At 43.9% G+C, this 15,198-nt stretch overlaps 4 protein-coding genes across 10 annotated transcripts; 2 read left to right on the forward strand and 2 right to left on the reverse strand.

Annotated features, from left to right (window-relative positions):
• Nucleotides 1–43: 43 nt before the first annotated feature.
• Hs3st-B (Heparan sulfate 3-O sulfotransferase-B) lies at nt 44–4,564 on the reverse strand. Of its 5 annotated transcripts, none has more exons than XM_070997413.1 (6): nt 4,422–4,564; nt 4,071–4,169; nt 2,554–3,958; nt 1,756–2,207; nt 720–1,241; nt 44–592 (listed from the first exon to the last, which is right to left on the reverse strand). In XM_070997413.1, the coding sequence occupies exons 3-5, from the start codon at nt 2,698–2,700 to the stop codon at nt 734–736; spliced, it is 1,107 nt and encodes a 368-aa protein (XP_070853514.1). In that variant the 5' UTR covers nt 2,701–3,958; nt 4,071–4,169; nt 4,422–4,564; the 3' UTR covers nt 44–592; nt 720–733. The 5 variants fall into 5 exon arrangements, with proteins under 5 accessions (XP_070853514.1, XP_070853515.1, XP_070853513.1 ...); XM_070997414.1 differs by having other exon boundaries at nt 2,554–3,272; nt 4,071–4,177; nt 4,422–4,556; XM_070997412.1 differs by having other exon boundaries at nt 4,071–4,177; nt 4,422–4,556.
• LOC108015194 (uncharacterized) lies at nt 4,559–6,375 on the forward strand. The gene is made up of 3 exons (XM_017081514.4): nt 4,559–4,701; nt 4,766–5,023; nt 5,139–6,375. The coding sequence occupies exons 1-3, from the start codon at nt 4,641–4,643 to the stop codon at nt 6,269–6,271; spliced, it is 1,452 nt and encodes a 483-aa protein (XP_016937003.3). The 5' UTR covers nt 4,559–4,640; the 3' UTR covers nt 6,272–6,375.
• On the reverse strand, nt 6,310–8,183 carry LOC108015196 (protein-lysine N-methyltransferase EEF2KMT). The gene is made up of 3 exons (XM_017081517.4): nt 7,998–8,183; nt 7,152–7,935; nt 6,310–7,077 (listed from the first exon to the last, which is right to left on the reverse strand). The coding sequence occupies exons 1-3, from the start codon at nt 8,067–8,069 to the stop codon at nt 6,971–6,973; spliced, it is 963 nt and encodes a 320-aa protein (XP_016937006.2). The 5' UTR covers nt 8,070–8,183; the 3' UTR covers nt 6,310–6,970.
• Nucleotides 8,184–9,295: 1,112 nt separating this feature from the next.
• LOC108015411 (monocarboxylate transporter 9) lies at nt 9,296–15,063 on the forward strand. 3 transcript variants are annotated; one of them, XM_017081839.4, is made up of 6 exons: nt 9,301–9,482; nt 9,547–9,740; nt 12,424–12,595; nt 12,806–13,076; nt 13,198–14,448; nt 14,817–15,063. In XM_017081839.4, exons 3-6 carry the CDS (start codon nt 12,437–12,439, stop codon nt 14,951–14,953), a joined length of 1,818 nt encoding a protein of 605 aa, XP_016937328.3. In that variant the 5' UTR covers nt 9,301–9,482; nt 9,547–9,740; nt 12,424–12,436; the 3' UTR covers nt 14,954–15,063. The 3 variants fall into 3 exon arrangements, with proteins under 3 accessions (XP_065723690.2, XP_016937328.3, XP_016937329.3); XM_065867618.2 differs by lacking the exon at nt 14,817–15,063 and having other exon boundaries at nt 9,296–9,740; nt 12,424–12,599; nt 13,198–14,040; XM_017081840.4 differs by lacking the exons at nt 9,301–9,482; nt 9,547–9,740 and having other exon boundaries at nt 12,458–12,599.
• Nucleotides 15,064–15,198: the final 135 nt, after the last annotated feature.

A 15,198-nucleotide genomic window follows, 5' to 3' on the forward strand; every position in this document is an offset into this window, starting at 1 on the left:
ATTTTTATAAGGTGAAACCATGACTCATTTCAGCTTGACTAGATTTAGTTAAAGTCGATTTATTTAGGTTGTGCTTTAATTAAAATTAGCTAAGCAATTGTATTGGTTGAGTCATGCAATTGAAATTTTTGGAACTATTTATATTATAGTGTATATATATATATATAGGAGACTGTAGGAATTTCGTAGTAAGCTCTATTTGTTCACTATTTGTATATAAATGCACATAATTATCTTAGGTATATGTGGTAGTAGATAGCATTGAGTGTGCACGGTGGGCAGGAAGTCCACTTTCGTCCTGGGACGAAAGGGACTCGCCACCCACTGTTTTGATTTTTAGGTATATAGTGGGGAAAAGTGAGTTGATTTTCATTTGAATTGGAGTGAGGAACCGTATTGTTTGAGTGAATTCGTTGAATCTGTCTCCTGATAAAGCTACAATTAATTGAGCACTAATTTTACATGTGTATATACTATATATAAGTACAATTATATGTATCAAAAATGCAAACAACAATATCAGTCCGTTGCCTGGCCAGCAACAACAATATCTCATAATTTCTTGATTTAACTCGACTTAATTTCACGTATGCTGAAAAATAAGTAAATAGGATAGGGTTATTTAGGATAGTGATAGATTAAGCCTTTTAAAGGTATAGCTTTGATCGTATCCACTTTGCTAATAACTTTATAAATATCTAAGCCTCCTAGCTACTCACCCAGCCTGGGGATCCTATGGCCAGGCGAAATTGATGCCCGTCAGCTGGTAGAACTTGTTGTTAAAGGGCCGGTAGAACTCCCGCAGCCGCTCGATGGCCCCCGGGTCAATGTGCGGATGGTTGCGACCCTTGGTCTTGCCCAGACAGTGCGGAGTGGAGCGGGCCTCCGACTTGAAGAGGCAGGGGAAGCCCTTGGTGGCATTGAAGTAGAAGTGCTTCTCGGTGACGACACGCTTCAGACCGAGAAAGTCCTGGACGCGACCGATCTCGTAGGCGGGGTCCATGATCAGCCGCTCGCCGCTGATGAAGAGCAGCTGCGAGAGCGGGAAGTAGAGTAGCCAGCGCTCCAGGAAGCGGGCGTAGACGCCGATCTTCACCGGCCCCCAGTTGGTGTCCACCACCGAGTAGCTGCCGTTGACGAAGGCCAGCTGCTCAAAGCGCTTCATGTCGGCCTTCTTGCTCGCCGCCTGCGTGTAGTCGGAGATGGCCCGAGTCACCGGATCCCGCACCACAATCAGCAATCTATGGGGTAAGGAAATCATGTTTTATATAATTTTCGCTAATACTGCGGTCCCAAGGGAAAAAATATAATAGGGGTGCCACATAAATGTCTAGGGTTTTGAAACCACTTTTAAAGGTAACTTCAGGTGTTTAAAAATATGCAGTGCGTGAAGAATATTCGTATTTCTGACTCAATTAAAAATATATTGTTACATACTTTTAGACACCTAAAATAACAAATAAAATTGATTTATAAGCCCTATCTTTTGTGTGGCACCCCCAAATTTATATAACATTTTAATGATTATAATATCTGGTAAAATGTTAAAAGTTAGGGTTCCGCAAGAATCGGAATGTCAAAATGTCAAGAGGTATGCTAGTTATAAAAATATATCAGGGTAATAAATTCCAAAAGACCATGTCTTTTTTCCACAGCGTTCTTTTGAACTAATTTTTTAGAAGATTTCACATCTATTGAGATTTTGATGGAGATTTTAAAATCTAGAAAGGTTTCATTCCTATGAGGAATGCTCACTTTGTGGCCGGATTCATGTGGTAGACGCGCTGCGGCACCTCCTTGGTGACGAAGTAGCTGGGCGTCTTCTCCATGGTAATCTGGCCCTCGATGGTGTAGGGCATGTGGTGGCGGTACCAGCGTATTCCGCGCTGGTAGTGCCTGTCGAAGAAGTGCACCTCGGAGCCGGCGGCCCGCACGTCCGGATGCAGGCGAATGAACTCAAGCAGCGCCCGCGTCCCGCTCTTCTTCACGCCAATGATGAGCGTGTCGGGCAAGTGTCGCGATGGTCGGAGGCCCTGCTGCCGGAGCAGCTGATACTTGGGCGCCCCATCCAGGCTGCTGGTCACCGTCTGAGCCGAAGGAGCACTGGTGGTGGAGGAGCTGTTGCTGCTGCTGCTGTTGTTGTTTCCCGCGTCACTGCTCTCGTTGCGGGGCGAGGAGGTGAGGGCCAGTAGGTTGCGTAAGTTGCTCTGCGCGGGAGAGGTCAGAGGTCAATGCCACACATAGAAGGAAATTGCCAAGTAAATAAATACGAAGAGCACGACTTCGGCATACCCTTTTGCGGTATATTACTGGGTTTTTTACGCCAATTATAAATATGCCTGAGAGTAGGAAACATAAAATCTTAAATTACATTTATCACTGCGTACTTTGAGGCACATTTTAAAGTGATTTCAAACCGCTGGAGCTTTTCTATAAATTTGTATCAATAATTTATGTGTATGCATATGCACCAAAACAGACAGATTTTGGGTAATTGCAATTATTTACCCTCGGTTGAACGGCCATAAAAAACCACCCAGGATACATATTCACCTGCTGCAAACTGCGACTGATGCTGGCCAGCAGGCAGGCGTTGAAGCTGTAGGAGAAGTAGACCAGAGTCACACAGACCACCAGGGCGATGGCCAGGCTGCGGCTGCTCAGGCTGAGGCTGCTGCACCAGATGCTCATCACAATCATGTCGGGCTAGGCGTATTTGAGTCCTATATCTATAACTATATCTATATATCCTGTGGCTCCGGTCGCCGCTCCGTCGAATTCCATTGCCAGTCAGTTACCCCGGAGCACTGACTGCAGCATCCTGATTCGGATTCTGATTTGCAATCGCAGCAACGGCTGGCGGCTACCGCCAACGCGAGTGGGGGAGGGGGCTTCTCGGAAGTGGTGGTAGTGATAATGGGCCGGGCGCTACGAGTTCGGCCTGTCGTCGCAGCCGAGTTGCGGAAGTGAAAGCCAGGGATAAGGCCGGGCCAAGACATTGGGGTGCCCTGCCAGCGGATAAGCGCGACTTGGTCCGCCGGTTCGGGTGTTTTTCTGGGGGCTACGGGGGCTATATTACGGTTACGCCTGGGAAGCGCACAGGCGCATTAGCCAGCTTCCTCTCTCAGGACCCTTATGCAATTGAGCGCCTTATTCCCGCTCGCAAGTTGGCAACACTTCCTTCTGTGACGTCGCAAATTTCATTAAGCTTTTGTTCTAAGAGAGGTCCTAATATATTTTCTTAAGTTTTTTGAAAAAGTTTTCAAAACTGCCTAGAAAGGAGAATAAGTTAGTAAATTTATCTTTACTTTACAAAGATCTAAACAATTCGCAGTCATTGAGGCTGACACAAAATTATAGGTATTAAATTTTAGTAAGGCTTAGAATGATTAGAGAGAAGGAAATTAATTTATCTTTGGTATCAAAGATCTGAAGAATTCGCGGCTAGTTTTATATACAAAATAATTGAATTGCATTGATAATTTGATGATGATTTTTTAGTATTTTAAAATATGTAACTTTTTTATATCCACATTACTATTATACAAGATCTTAAAGTGAAAATAGTATCAAATTTTCATCAACATTTTCTAGTTTTCATATTAAACTAAATAATTGAGAGAGCTGGCTGTAAAAGACATCTTAAAGTTAAATCATCCATGCACTCTCTTCACAGCCTTTTATTTTCTCATTACTTTTAGCCACTCTCTCCCATTTTTGCTCTCGGCTGCAGTCAATTGTCTGCTCAAAGGTAAACAAACTGACTAAGAACTTACCCCCACCCACTTTAATCACACCACCACTCCCCTTATCCCCACCACCAAACGCCCACCTATGGCTGATAACATACCTACTGGCATATAATATTCAATTGAAATCAATTTCCCAAGCTTTATCGCCGGACGTTCCATTGCCTGAACTCCTATTATCATTAGCCACTTCAGATTAGTTTTAAGCCCTAGGAAATGAAGAGACCAATGGCCTTAAATATGCACAAACATACGATATGTATACATAGTTGGAAATAAGTACATTTCCTTCGAGTTGTGGTAAATACTAGGGGCCCTTACTTAAGCCAACTCCCTAAAGACTTGTCAGGTGGCGGACATCTGCTTATCTGTCCAAGTGGCTTACTTCGCTGCGGCATTAGTCACTCAGAAGCGGGTGCACTGGAAAACTAATCAGGTTAATGGGTTTGCTTACTGGATACTTAAAAAACAATATTTAACAATATAACTACGATTTATAGATTAGCAAATGTATGTCAGATTAGGTCTCTAAAAGTATGCAGCAATATATTTTAAATTCAAAAGTGAAATGGTACCCCTAGATATTTTTTTACATTTTTAATGGGTTCAACTATTATATGTATTATCTAATTTGTAGTAAAAATTACGAGATATTTAATCCTGGATACTTACGTTTTCCCTCTGTGTAACCGTGGTCACACATACGCGTACACCTGGACGGGTTATCTTATCGCCTTATCTTGGCCGCCTTTGTCGCAGTCGACTTCTCCGCTGGACTTCAACTGGCCCACTTGCGTCTGGGGCGGCTCATCGCGGGAATCTCCACTCCGGCTGCACGCGAAAATGCTCTAAGCTCCTCCTCCGGTTAGTTAACTAATCCTCTCCTGAAACATGACGAACGTGTGGGCCAAAGTGGTGCTGAAGTTCTTTAAATATGCGCCCAGCTATGTGGGTGAGTCACCCTATCAAGGGAGATATATATGAAAATCCGAAGGCTATATCTCATTTGTTTCCAGTCTGCCTGAGCTTCCTGCCCTGTGGCATGATCTTTGGATACACAATCTGTGCCTTTGTCGCCGAACGAAATCTGAATGCCGGACTCGTATACTATGGACCCCTGATTTTGGGCGCCTGCTGGGCGTTGGTCACTGCCCTGGCCATGCTGACGGTCAAGTTCGTGAAGAAGTGCATCATCTACTGGCAACCGTGGTTGCTCCTGGCCGCCGGAGTCTTTAATCTCATAGCCAGCTGCTTCTACTTTGCCGATGGATTTGGTGAGTACATCTGGTATTTATGCATACTTTTAGACACCTTTATAGCTCCAATAATACGAGTGATGAATGTCCGGTATCTATCGAAGTGCTTTTAATCTCCGGATGTCTTTTTCAGACCACGTCGGAGCCTACATCTCCTATGTGGCGCACAGCATGACCTTCGTGGCTGGCTATAGCTTCCTGCACACGATCAGCTCCAAGGGCAGTCGGGCCCTGTTTCTCTCGGGAAGCTGCAGCTGCTACCTTCTGGGCGTGGCCTCCGCCGTGAGCTTGATTGTATCCGCCTACAGCCGGAATGTAAAACAGTTTGCGGGACAGAGCACGGTGGCGACCACGGAGCAACTGATCGAGGGAATCTACTTGAACTTCGCCGGAACTTATCTGAGTGTGGCGGCCGCCGTACTGGCCATCGTGGTGGGCCAGAAGGTGCTCCACTTTTTGGGCACCGTCGATCTGGTGAACAGCATGGACAACGACCTGCGGATCGCCAACTCCAATGGCAGCATCTTCGAGAAGCGTTCGGAGGTGATCAAGCGGTTACAGTTCTTCTACGTGACCAAGAACCAGCAGTGGAACATGATGCTGCTCCTGCTCTTCACGGAGGCTGTCCAGTTCGCCCTGTTCGTGTACTATGTCTACTGGTTCGCCCTCAATCCGGCCATCCGGCTGACGTCCGAGTTTTCCGGCATTGACGCCATGTTCTGGGTGATCTTCGGAGGCAGCCTGCTGGCCCTCGTCTGCCAGTGGTTCTTCTCGGTGAAGGTCACCTTTGTGGGCACCCAGGTGGCCCTCCTCTTCTTTACCCTGCTGGCCATGATCCTCTGCAGCGTCACGGAGTCCAGGTGGTCACTCTGGCTGCTCCTCGTGCTCTTTGGAATGTCCTACTCCAGCCAGCAGATCGCCTTGATGGAGGTCACCCACCTGCGGTTCACCGAATGCATAATCTGCGTCTCCTACATCCTGAAGTTGGTCTGCACCAGCATCGTTTACTTCTACTTCGTAGCGGATGCGAAGAACTCCTACTTCTATGCCACCGACTCGAGCACCCTGATGGCCCAGGGATTCGTCTTCCTGATCATCACCGCGCTGCTGGCCCTTGTAGTCGGCATGAAGGTCCCTCGGACGCATCGCGCCCAGCTGCTGGAGATCCAGTACGAGGTCTACGGCATTATCTTTATGAAGCACCAGATCGAGCAGCTCAACGTCCGCTGGCTGAACGACGGCACCATTCCCACCATCAACCAGTGAGAGATGTGTAGTTACCGATCTTAAAATACACATTCCTATCTATATCATAAATACTCAGTATTTTATTAATCGGAAATAAATAGACTTCTCAGTCTGAATTTAAAGATTGCGATGCTTTCACAAAGGCTCTAGATCGTTGATTATAAAGAAGTGGGTTTTTATTTAATATTGCAAAACTTGAAATACCCAAACATATAGATTTGCTGCCCCGAATTTACTTATTTTAATATTGTAGTAAAGGCTTTGTTTCAGTGATCATTAATTTTGCCATCAAATTCTTCCAAAGTCTAAAAACTATAATACACCACTAGTTATAAATGGGTATCTTTCCACTGAATTTACAAACACTATAATAACCATCATTAAAGTAGTAAAAATTGTACATGGAATATGGAATATGTATATGAAATACTCTGTTATATAAAACACTTTGGATCAGTAATCATTGATTTTGCTATAAAATACCACCATACTAAGTCAACTCTAATTTACCTTCATTGATAAGCTGGTGATATCTTTCCTGAAAGTACGGAAACAGTATTTTAGATATTACTTTTTAACGAATAACATTTAGGAACCATCATAACTCTCGATGAATCCTGTTAATTACAATCCAAACAGCGGGACCATTAAGTTCTTAACTGAGATCCAGATAGTGGGTGTTTGTTTTCGTGGTGTCGGTTTATTTTAGGACTAAAACTAGCGTCGTATGGAGATAATCTGAACGGCGGCGGTGTGATCTCGACAAAAGTGGCTGGCACAGGCCGAGACATTCGCACAGGGAGTCACCTTGTAGCCATTAAGACCTGTAACGGGAAACCAGCTCAAATAGACATACATAGACGGATGAGAATCTTCTCAAGGAGACATGACAACTCACCCAGTTGGGTCATAAACTTGTGCAGTGTGTCCATATTCCGAACGGTGCTGGCCAGCAGGGTTTCCAGTCTGCTTCCTCGCCTCGTGTACAGGTAATCCAGCGCACGCAGCAGGGCATCGAACTGGGAGTCATCGTAGATCACATCGGCGGCAAGAAGAAGATCCGTTTCCGCATGCGAGTGCCAGGGGAACTCGTTGACCGCATCCCAGTTCAGCTGCTCCGCCTGCGGCCTCTCCTCCGATGGCTTATCCACGAAGTTCAGGGCGATATTCTCGCGCATCAGCTGGACACACGGTTCACTGCCATCGGTGAGGAGGACCTGACCGGTCTTCAGCTCCAGAGCGGGCAGTTTGAGAAGGATTCCCACTAGCCCAGCGCCAGCTCCCAGCTCCACAATGTTCTTGCCGACGACCAGGTCACGGTGCTGCAGGAGGTAATCGGCCAGGGCCAGGGCCGCCTCCCAGGTGCACAATCCAGTAGTACCTTCGCTCACGAAGCTCTTGGATTCTCGGAGTGTTATGTGGACGCCCGGTTCGAGGAGATAGTGTTTGTAGCCGTAGGAGGATGATGTCCCAGTTGAACCGGGGTTATCCCCCATTGGGCCACACAAGCTGCTGTATATGTCGTCGTGGACATCCTCCTGATCCCGGAGCAAGTGCATCAGCTGCTTGAGGAAGGCCTCTAGGTAGCTGCGACGCACCGGATATCGTTTGTTCATTGGGTGGCCACAGGTGGCTGCTATCAGCTCCTGCTGATCCTCCCAGTTTAGTGGCAACTTGACCGTCTGCAAGGGAACAACCCGAAACTAAAAAGGATGCAACAGGTGGGGCAGACTGGAGTACCCACCGACCAGGCCATCTTCTTCACCGGATAGCAGCAGAGGAACTGCTGCTGCAACTTGTCGTACTTCCCAGGCATTTTCCCCAGCTACAAGTCCAAGTTCTCGGTTATTCGGATGAAATCCAGTGGACAACGAAACAACGAACTAATGTGGCAACGTGAAACGAAACCGGCGCTTGGGTTAGTGTTACCGTTATGTGAAATACCACTTATCGGGGGTGGAAGGCCACCAAAACATATGGGGTGTTCCACAGAATCGGTGAGTACCTATATACCAAGCTAGGTACTATTTTCGGTACTTTTTTTGTAATGTATAGATTGTTTTTATTCACCTGGAACTTTATATTTGAGTAATTAAATATCTTAAATATATCATAGGTAGCTGTAGTTGTTTCAAGTTTATAAGATAGTTATATATAGTTTTACCTGGGTGGGTACAGCATTATCTTCTTAGCTACCAAATTATACGACCTTATCCAAAAAATAAAATTAAACTTAAATTATAAATTCTTTTTTTTTTTTAATATTTCAAATATAAACTTTTTTGCCAATTTTTTAATTTTAGAAATTATAAGTTGCCTTCATAAACAAATGAGTAAATTTTAGAAATTTTTATTTAAATTTGATTAGTTACTTAAAAGTGTCTAAGGTGTGCATTCGCATGTATGTAAATTTCTGTGAGTAAAAATTAATAATTAATAATTAAATCATTTTAAAATGTATTTTTCCGAACAAGATTTTATAAACTAAAACAATTCTACACCAAATAAAAGTGTTTCGGGTAACATTGAATCAGCCTCATAACTGAATTATAGAATATAAACTTTTTCCGGAATTTATAATTTATACAGATACTAATTAGTCTCTATACGTACTTAATAAAGGACTCATTTATGCAAGCCCCTCTCATACCTTATCCATAAATACCCTTTTAAATGGGTACAATAAATCAAATGGAATTATGTGTGTATATTGATAAGACTTATAATTGCTGCCCACTTTTGGGCTTCCGCGTTCTCCCCGCCAGTAATCAATCCCCAGCATATGTATGTACATAGGCAAACCACGCGTTAACCAAAATTTCGGATGGAAAGTTTTATTTAGCGAGGGATCCATCATTAGATCCACAGATCCATTTCGAGGGTGGACAAGACTATTGCCTCATTTTGAATCCCGAAGAGCGCTGTTAATCAACAGTGGTTCGCTATGCTATTACGTAGACCTACATATGTAGCTATAGCGCCCGATCGATTGGCGTTAGCGATCCGATCTTCCCATCGGTGCTTTTCAGCTCATAGCAATTCTGTTTTGTTCAGATTCGGTTTAGTTCATTTCCGCAGCTGGCGGCGATGGAAGTACCGCGATTACGACTAGCAATTGTGAAGTGAGATTTCAATTTTGTATCGGTTTCGGGATCATATCGCGTATACGCATATTGTGACGTAGGGTATAGAGCTCCATACGGCATTAGGTGATTCCAAGGAGTGGAGGGTATAAACCTTAAGTTATCCACCTTGAACTTGGGCCGCTGATAGCTTTTTTGTTTCTCAATTAGATGCAGGCCATTCAGTTAGTCGGTCGGTGAGTGAGTGCATCGCGTAGTGTTTGAATATAAAAATAAATAAAAGCACCGAAATAAAAGCTAAAAACTACTGGCGCAGGAAGAGCTGTGCTGCCAATTGGCGGGCTTGCCAAGGAGATACTATACGGATCCCATTGGGAATACGGAATATAGAATACGGAATAGAGGTATGTAAATGTATGCAAGGGCAGTACCGGGATGGAAATCGGGATCGGGTTTTTGTGGGTGCGACACGTTCTCATCACACACCTCGCACGAGTTCATCCGACATCTTATGCCCAGCTATCAGCAAGATGTTCGGAACACCTGATTGACCCCCCCCCCCCCCCCCCATTCCTCGATTAATACTGCCTTCCATTTAACTCAAAAGCACTACAGCCGGAAATTGTCAATACAGTTTGTAAACTATGCAAAAAACCGCAAACAAAAATGAACATTTTTGCGAGTGGTATACAAGATTTTTTGTTTCCAAAAAATGCCTTCAAAACCTAATCGAATCGGGAATTCTACCCTTGCTAAAACAGCGAAATTCCTTTAAATATTTAATTATACTTGCCAAAAAAGTAAAAACCAATAAAAATACTAATTGGCTGCGACCTGTTTTTATTAAATTAATATTTGAACAACAAATTGCACACTCAGAAAAAAAGATGTATTGAACAAATTATTAAAAATTATCTCTTTCTCAGTGGAATATATTTAGATTTTCCTTGAGACGGACAATTACATTCTTAATTAAAGCAACAGGGTCTTGAATTTTTTCCCAATGTATGCCAAAACTATTCGAAGGCGGGAAGGTGTCAATACCCTAATCATTGGCTATCTGGGCACTCCGCTGGTAACGAAAATATGTGGCTCCCAGACCCTAGACATGTAACCATGTTCGTCCTCGCAATCTTATCAACTTATCGATGGATCCATAGGCACATAGGCTTTACTTATCTCGATCTGTATCTAGGGCTGTGCCAATTGTTTTCAATCAACTTGAGTGAATGAAGTGCTAAACTACTCGGAGTTTATTGGATTTAAAAGATCCAAGCATATGGTATGTTTAATAAAGGGGTTTCATATTGGATATTCCACAATGTAAACAAAAACAAAAACAAAACTGTTCTAAAATAAAATGGCTTACAATGCTAGCTTATCGGTAATTTAGTTAAGACAAATTGTCAAATGAGTTACGAGCGACGTGAGTAACGAGGCAACCGCAAAATGAAATTTTTAGCGGTAATACAAAAACGCAGCTTAAACAGCTGTGCAGTAATTACCGAAAGTTCAAAAAGTATGTACTTTCCAACTATCCGTTGGATTGTAAAAACGTGTCGGTTCAACCTACTATGTATGCATTGAAACTAGTGCTATATATAGTATGGAGTATTTAACTATTAAGGTTTCGTAAAGATTTCAGTTCGTTAAAATCTTTGTATATATGCCAATTGAATAAACAGAGAATTTCTGGTGGAGCATTTTTAAATACAAATCACCCTCAATTTGATTCTCCCTTCAATTGTCTGCAAGTCATATGTTTTTAGCTTCTTGAGAGCCCTTCTAATCGAACCGGTTGTTAGGAACCTATTTCCTATCAGTTGAAATTGTTATCTGGCTTCTATGCACCTCAACTCTCATAAAAGATCTTTAGCTTAAACGACTAGTGATGACCAAAAAACTAATAGATTTCCTTATGGTTTTCTTTTGGTAGTGTCTTGTAATAAATAATAATTATAATACATTATGTTCGTTAGTTGTCAATTCGTCTTCTGTTCTGATTCATTATTAAGTACTTTCAGATTGATTTATTTCATGGACACAATTTATTTAATTTCGTTACCAATAACAATCAGTCTTCACTTTCCAGCTGAACTAAACTCCGTCTTTTCCATCCCATTTCACCATCAATCATGAGGCTTGCACATATTTTGCACACCCCAACGCACCCAGAAACTGGAATTGGCTGGAATCTCCAGAGACAATGCCTGCCATTTATGACTTAACGTAGATCTGATCCGGAGCACTACGGAATATAGGAATGAACTACTGATAAGTGGTCATTTACGGACCAGACACCCCTGACCTTGGGCCGGGGTTGCTCCTCAGAATCGCAATACTCCGTCAGCACAAATAAAAAAAGTTGAGTTAAGATCAAGATGATAATATTTCATTTTCTTTTAAGACTGTCATATCATATTATAAAACATGATAACATAAAATATCATGTCATATTATAACATAAAATGTCATGTCAAATGAAATCATTTCAATCATATTAAATCATATCATATCATATCTTTTCCAAAATGATGTTGGCGTGTTAAATATGAACATTTATATTAGGAAATATAATTTTAATTTCAAATAAGTTATTTTTCTGTGCATAGAGGACAATAACATGATTCACATTTTGCGCGCTAACTTTGGTCTGGGTCTCTGGGTCGAAATTTGTCACATGACGGAGGCTGTTGATAAGGAAAGCTGCAGGTGAAGAGAGGAAGAGAAGACGCTTTCAAATCGGAGATTTTGGATCGTACATTTTTTTTTTGGTCCCCAACCGTGAACCTGGTTCTGGTCAGATGGCAACAATATTATACTACTATATCATAGCAATCTGCCTGCCGGAACGCATCTTCATAACCCGTAAGCATTTAATTGTGACAAGTGATCGTTAACGTATTGCGCCAAGTAGTAATTGCCGTAAATCATTTACGAACTCGGACAGTTGCCTTCAATGGAATTTTCCTATATATCACTTGCCCATTCAGGGAAACGGGAATAGGATCTAGAGGTTTTCAGATGATATTGCTTGAAAACAAACATTTTCTAATAATATATAGCATCCTCATCTATTTTTTTCAGTGATCAAAAAGTCATGGAGAAGAAGGTGTACCAGGACACAACCCGACCGCTTCCCAGGGTCTCTCGGGCTCGGTACTACAACAAGCACGATAAGAGCGATCTGGGCGAGGACTTTGTGGCCCCCGATGCGGGATGGGCGTGGCTCGTTTGCGTGGCCGCTGGGGTATCCAATGTAGGTAAAACCAAGCCAATTCATTACACTTATATATATTTATATAAATATTTCAAAGTGATATATGGTATATCTTATATGTAAGAGGAATAGGCTTACCATCTTGCTTTGTACTTATATAAAGCATATTATATATTTTAAAACATATATATTAGAAGAATAGGTTTAAAATCTCCCATTTCGAACACCTCTAATGTATCTCCCTTACAGCTGTCCATTTACCCATGCCTGCAACAGTTTGGCTTTCTGTTCAGGGAGCGCCTTTCCGATCTGGGGATGTCCAGTTCCCAGATCACGGCCATTATAAACACAAATCCAGCCGTATCGGCCTGTACGGGCCTGCTCAATGGGCCGATGTTCCGGAGGTTTACCTTTCGGCAGGTGGCCATGGCCGGCGCGCTCCTCATCTCCGGCGGCATCGCACTGACCGCCTTCTGCGAGACCTTTCTAGGCTACATGGTGGCCTACGCCCTGCTCTTTGGTGAGTATTCATTTTTTACTAAACAAATTAAAAATACATTTGATAGATAGATAGGACATGGACAAATTATATTTGTTACCATTTGTGTATCATGTTATACATATTTTTTTTTGTTCCTCAGGCTTCGGCATGGGCATCAGTGTATCCGCTTCCTCGCTGGCGATCAACACGTACTTCCAGCAGAAGCGTCGTCGGGCGGCAGGATTCTCGTGGACGATCACGGGCCTGGGTCCGATCTTCCTGCCCCACCTGGTCACCTTTATGCTGACCATCTACGGGGTGCAGGGCACCACCCTGCTCTTCGCCGCCATCTCGCTGCACGCGTTCGTCTGTGCGCTGATCTACCAGCCGGTTCGTTACCATGTGAAGCCGCCGGAGGATCAGCCGGCGGATCCGGAGCAGCAGGTGGAGCAGGGAAACCATTTGTGTGCCCACTGCGCCTGGCAGCAGAAACGCGAGCCTGGCGGCATCTTCTCCAGCCAGTATCTGTGCCAGGACGACGATGCCCAGCGACCGGGCTACGAGATCTGCGAGCCGGGCACTCCGATGCTCTCGCGGGCCAACGATGGATGGTATGGATCGCGGCTCTCGTTGACCTCGGGTCGCCTGCGATTCCGTACCATTTCCAGCTCCAAGGATCTGGAGCAGACGCAGCGTCTCCACTGTCCCATAAGCGAGGAGCAGAGCAGCCACCAGACCGAGGAGTTCCTGCGACCCAATAATTTTCGACGGGAGCGGACGGAGACAAATCTGGAGGCCAAGTTGTGTTGTCGCTGTGCGGAGCGGAGGGAGGAGCATAATAATAACTATAATAACAAGATGGAGAAGGAGCCTGAGGACGTTGAGGTAGAGGATGCTCCCCTCCACGATCCCCAGATGAGTTTCCTGGCCAAGGTTGTGACCTTCTTCGATCTCGACCTGCTGCGCGACTTCACCTTCGTCAATCTGGTGGCCGGACTGACGATAATCAACTTCGGGGAGCTCAACTTCTCCATCCTGACGCCCTTCATCCTGGCTGACTTCGGTTTCGACACGCCGCAGATCACGTTGGCCATGTCGCTGCTGGCGGGCCTGGACATCACCATGCGGTTCCTGGTGCCCTTCCTCACAGAGAAGATCCCGTGGGACAACCGGGTCTTCTTCCTCATCGGCGTGGTGGGCATCGCCCTCGGCCGCACAGTGGTAGCCTGCACCCGGTCCTACAGCATTATCCTCTGCAGCTTCGTGTGGATCGGCCTCTGCAAGGGGGTGCGCACCATCTTCTGGCCCCTGATAATACCCGGCTATGTGCCCCTGAACCGCCTTCCAGGAGCCTCGGGACTGCAGCTCCTGATCTCCGGGCTCTTCACCCTGATCGGCGGCCCATTTGTCGGTGAGTGTTTTAGATATCATACCCATAAAGTAACAAAGTATGCTTATATCTGTAAATATCTGTTTTGTATCCGTTATTATCTGCTTTATATCTGTAAAAAACTTAAATGATATCTGTAAATACCTTTTTGATGTCTGTCAATATATTTTTGATATCTGTAAATAGCTTTTGAATATCTGTAAATCCTGTTTAATATCTGTAAATCTTTTTATTTGATATCTATAAATGTTTTCATTGATGTCTATAACTATCTTACTTGTTACTGTGAATAATTTTTAAATTTGTGAATATATTTTTGATATCTGTTACCTTTGAGTATTTGTTTAACGTCTGCAACTATATCTTTAATATCCGTTCTTTATGCCCAGGTTTGGTGCGAGATCGCTACAACTATTCGGTTACCCTGCACTGTCTCAATATGATGTCCTTCGTGGCGGCGGCCTCCTGGACTGTGGAGGCCTTAGTTCGGCGGCATCGTCGCAAGCAGCGCCTGGTGGACAGCTGAGGAGGCTATCATAAGGCGTTATCCAACTCAAAGACATTGTAGCATAGGAGTCACTTTTTTTTTGCTAGCTCTAAGGAAATGTTTTGTATAATAAATGTGCCTTAACATTATATCCCCAGAAGTGTGCCAAGCTGAATAACACAAGTGTCTGTTTGGTTTCTAATAGCATACTTTTTGGGCTTGTGTATTAAAAGCCCGATGATATTTTATTTGTATTCAATCATACTTACAAAGTAGAGTAGGTA

The sequence above is a fragment of the Drosophila suzukii genome, chromosome X (assembly GCF_043229965.1).
Source record: "Drosophila suzukii chromosome X, CBGP_Dsuzu_IsoJpt1.0, whole genome shotgun sequence".
In the NCBI taxonomy this organism is placed as follows: Eukaryota; Metazoa; Arthropoda; class Insecta; order Diptera; family Drosophilidae; genus Drosophila; species Drosophila suzukii.

What these genes read in the sequence shown, in the direction of transcription:
- Hs3st-B (XM_070997413.1), bottom strand. Translation starts at nt 2,700, where the DNA reads ATGATTGTGATGAGCATCTGGTGCAGCAGCCTCAGCCTGAGCAGCCGC. An exon ending in TCAGTCGCAGTTTGCAGCAG is followed by an intron (nt 2,208 to 2,553) that starts GTGAATATGTAT and finishes TCTCCCGCGCAG; the next exon opens with AGCAACTTACGCAACCTACT. An exon ending in CACATGAATCCGGCCACAAA is followed by an intron (nt 1,242 to 1,755) that starts GTGAGCATTCCT and finishes CTTACCCCATAG; the next exon opens with ATTGCTGATTGTGGTGCGGG.
- LOC108015194 (XM_017081514.4), top strand. Translation starts at nt 4,641, where the DNA reads ATGACGAACGTGTGGGCCAAAGTGGTGCTGAAGTTCTTTAAATATGCG. An exon ending in ATATGCGCCCAGCTATGTGG is followed by an intron (nt 4,702 to 4,765) that starts GTGAGTCACCCT and finishes ATTTGTTTCCAG; the next exon opens with TCTGCCTGAGCTTCCTGCCC. An exon ending in CTACTTTGCCGATGGATTTG is followed by an intron (nt 5,024 to 5,138) that starts GTGAGTACATCT and finishes TGTCTTTTTCAG; the next exon opens with ACCACGTCGGAGCCTACATC.
- LOC108015196 (XM_017081517.4), bottom strand. Translation starts at nt 8,069, where the DNA reads ATGCCTGGGAAGTACGACAAGTTGCAGCAGCAGTTCCTCTGCTGCTAT. An exon ending in TGAAGAAGATGGCCTGGTCG is followed by an intron (nt 7,936 to 7,997) that starts GTGGGTACTCCA and finishes GTTCCCTTGCAG; the next exon opens with ACGGTCAAGTTGCCACTAAA. An exon ending in CAAGTTTATGACCCAACTGG is followed by an intron (nt 7,078 to 7,151) that starts GTGAGTTGTCAT and finishes TTCCCGTTACAG; the next exon opens with GTCTTAATGGCTACAAGGTG.
- LOC108015411 (XM_017081839.4), top strand. Translation starts at nt 12,437, where the DNA reads ATGGAGAAGAAGGTGTACCAGGACACAACCCGACCGCTTCCCAGGGTC. An exon ending in TGGCCGCTGGGGTATCCAAT is followed by an intron (nt 12,596 to 12,805) that starts GTAGGTAAAACC and finishes TCTCCCTTACAG; the next exon opens with CTGTCCATTTACCCATGCCT. An exon ending in GGCCTACGCCCTGCTCTTTG is followed by an intron (nt 13,077 to 13,197) that starts GTGAGTATTCAT and finishes TTTGTTCCTCAG; the next exon opens with GCTTCGGCATGGGCATCAGT.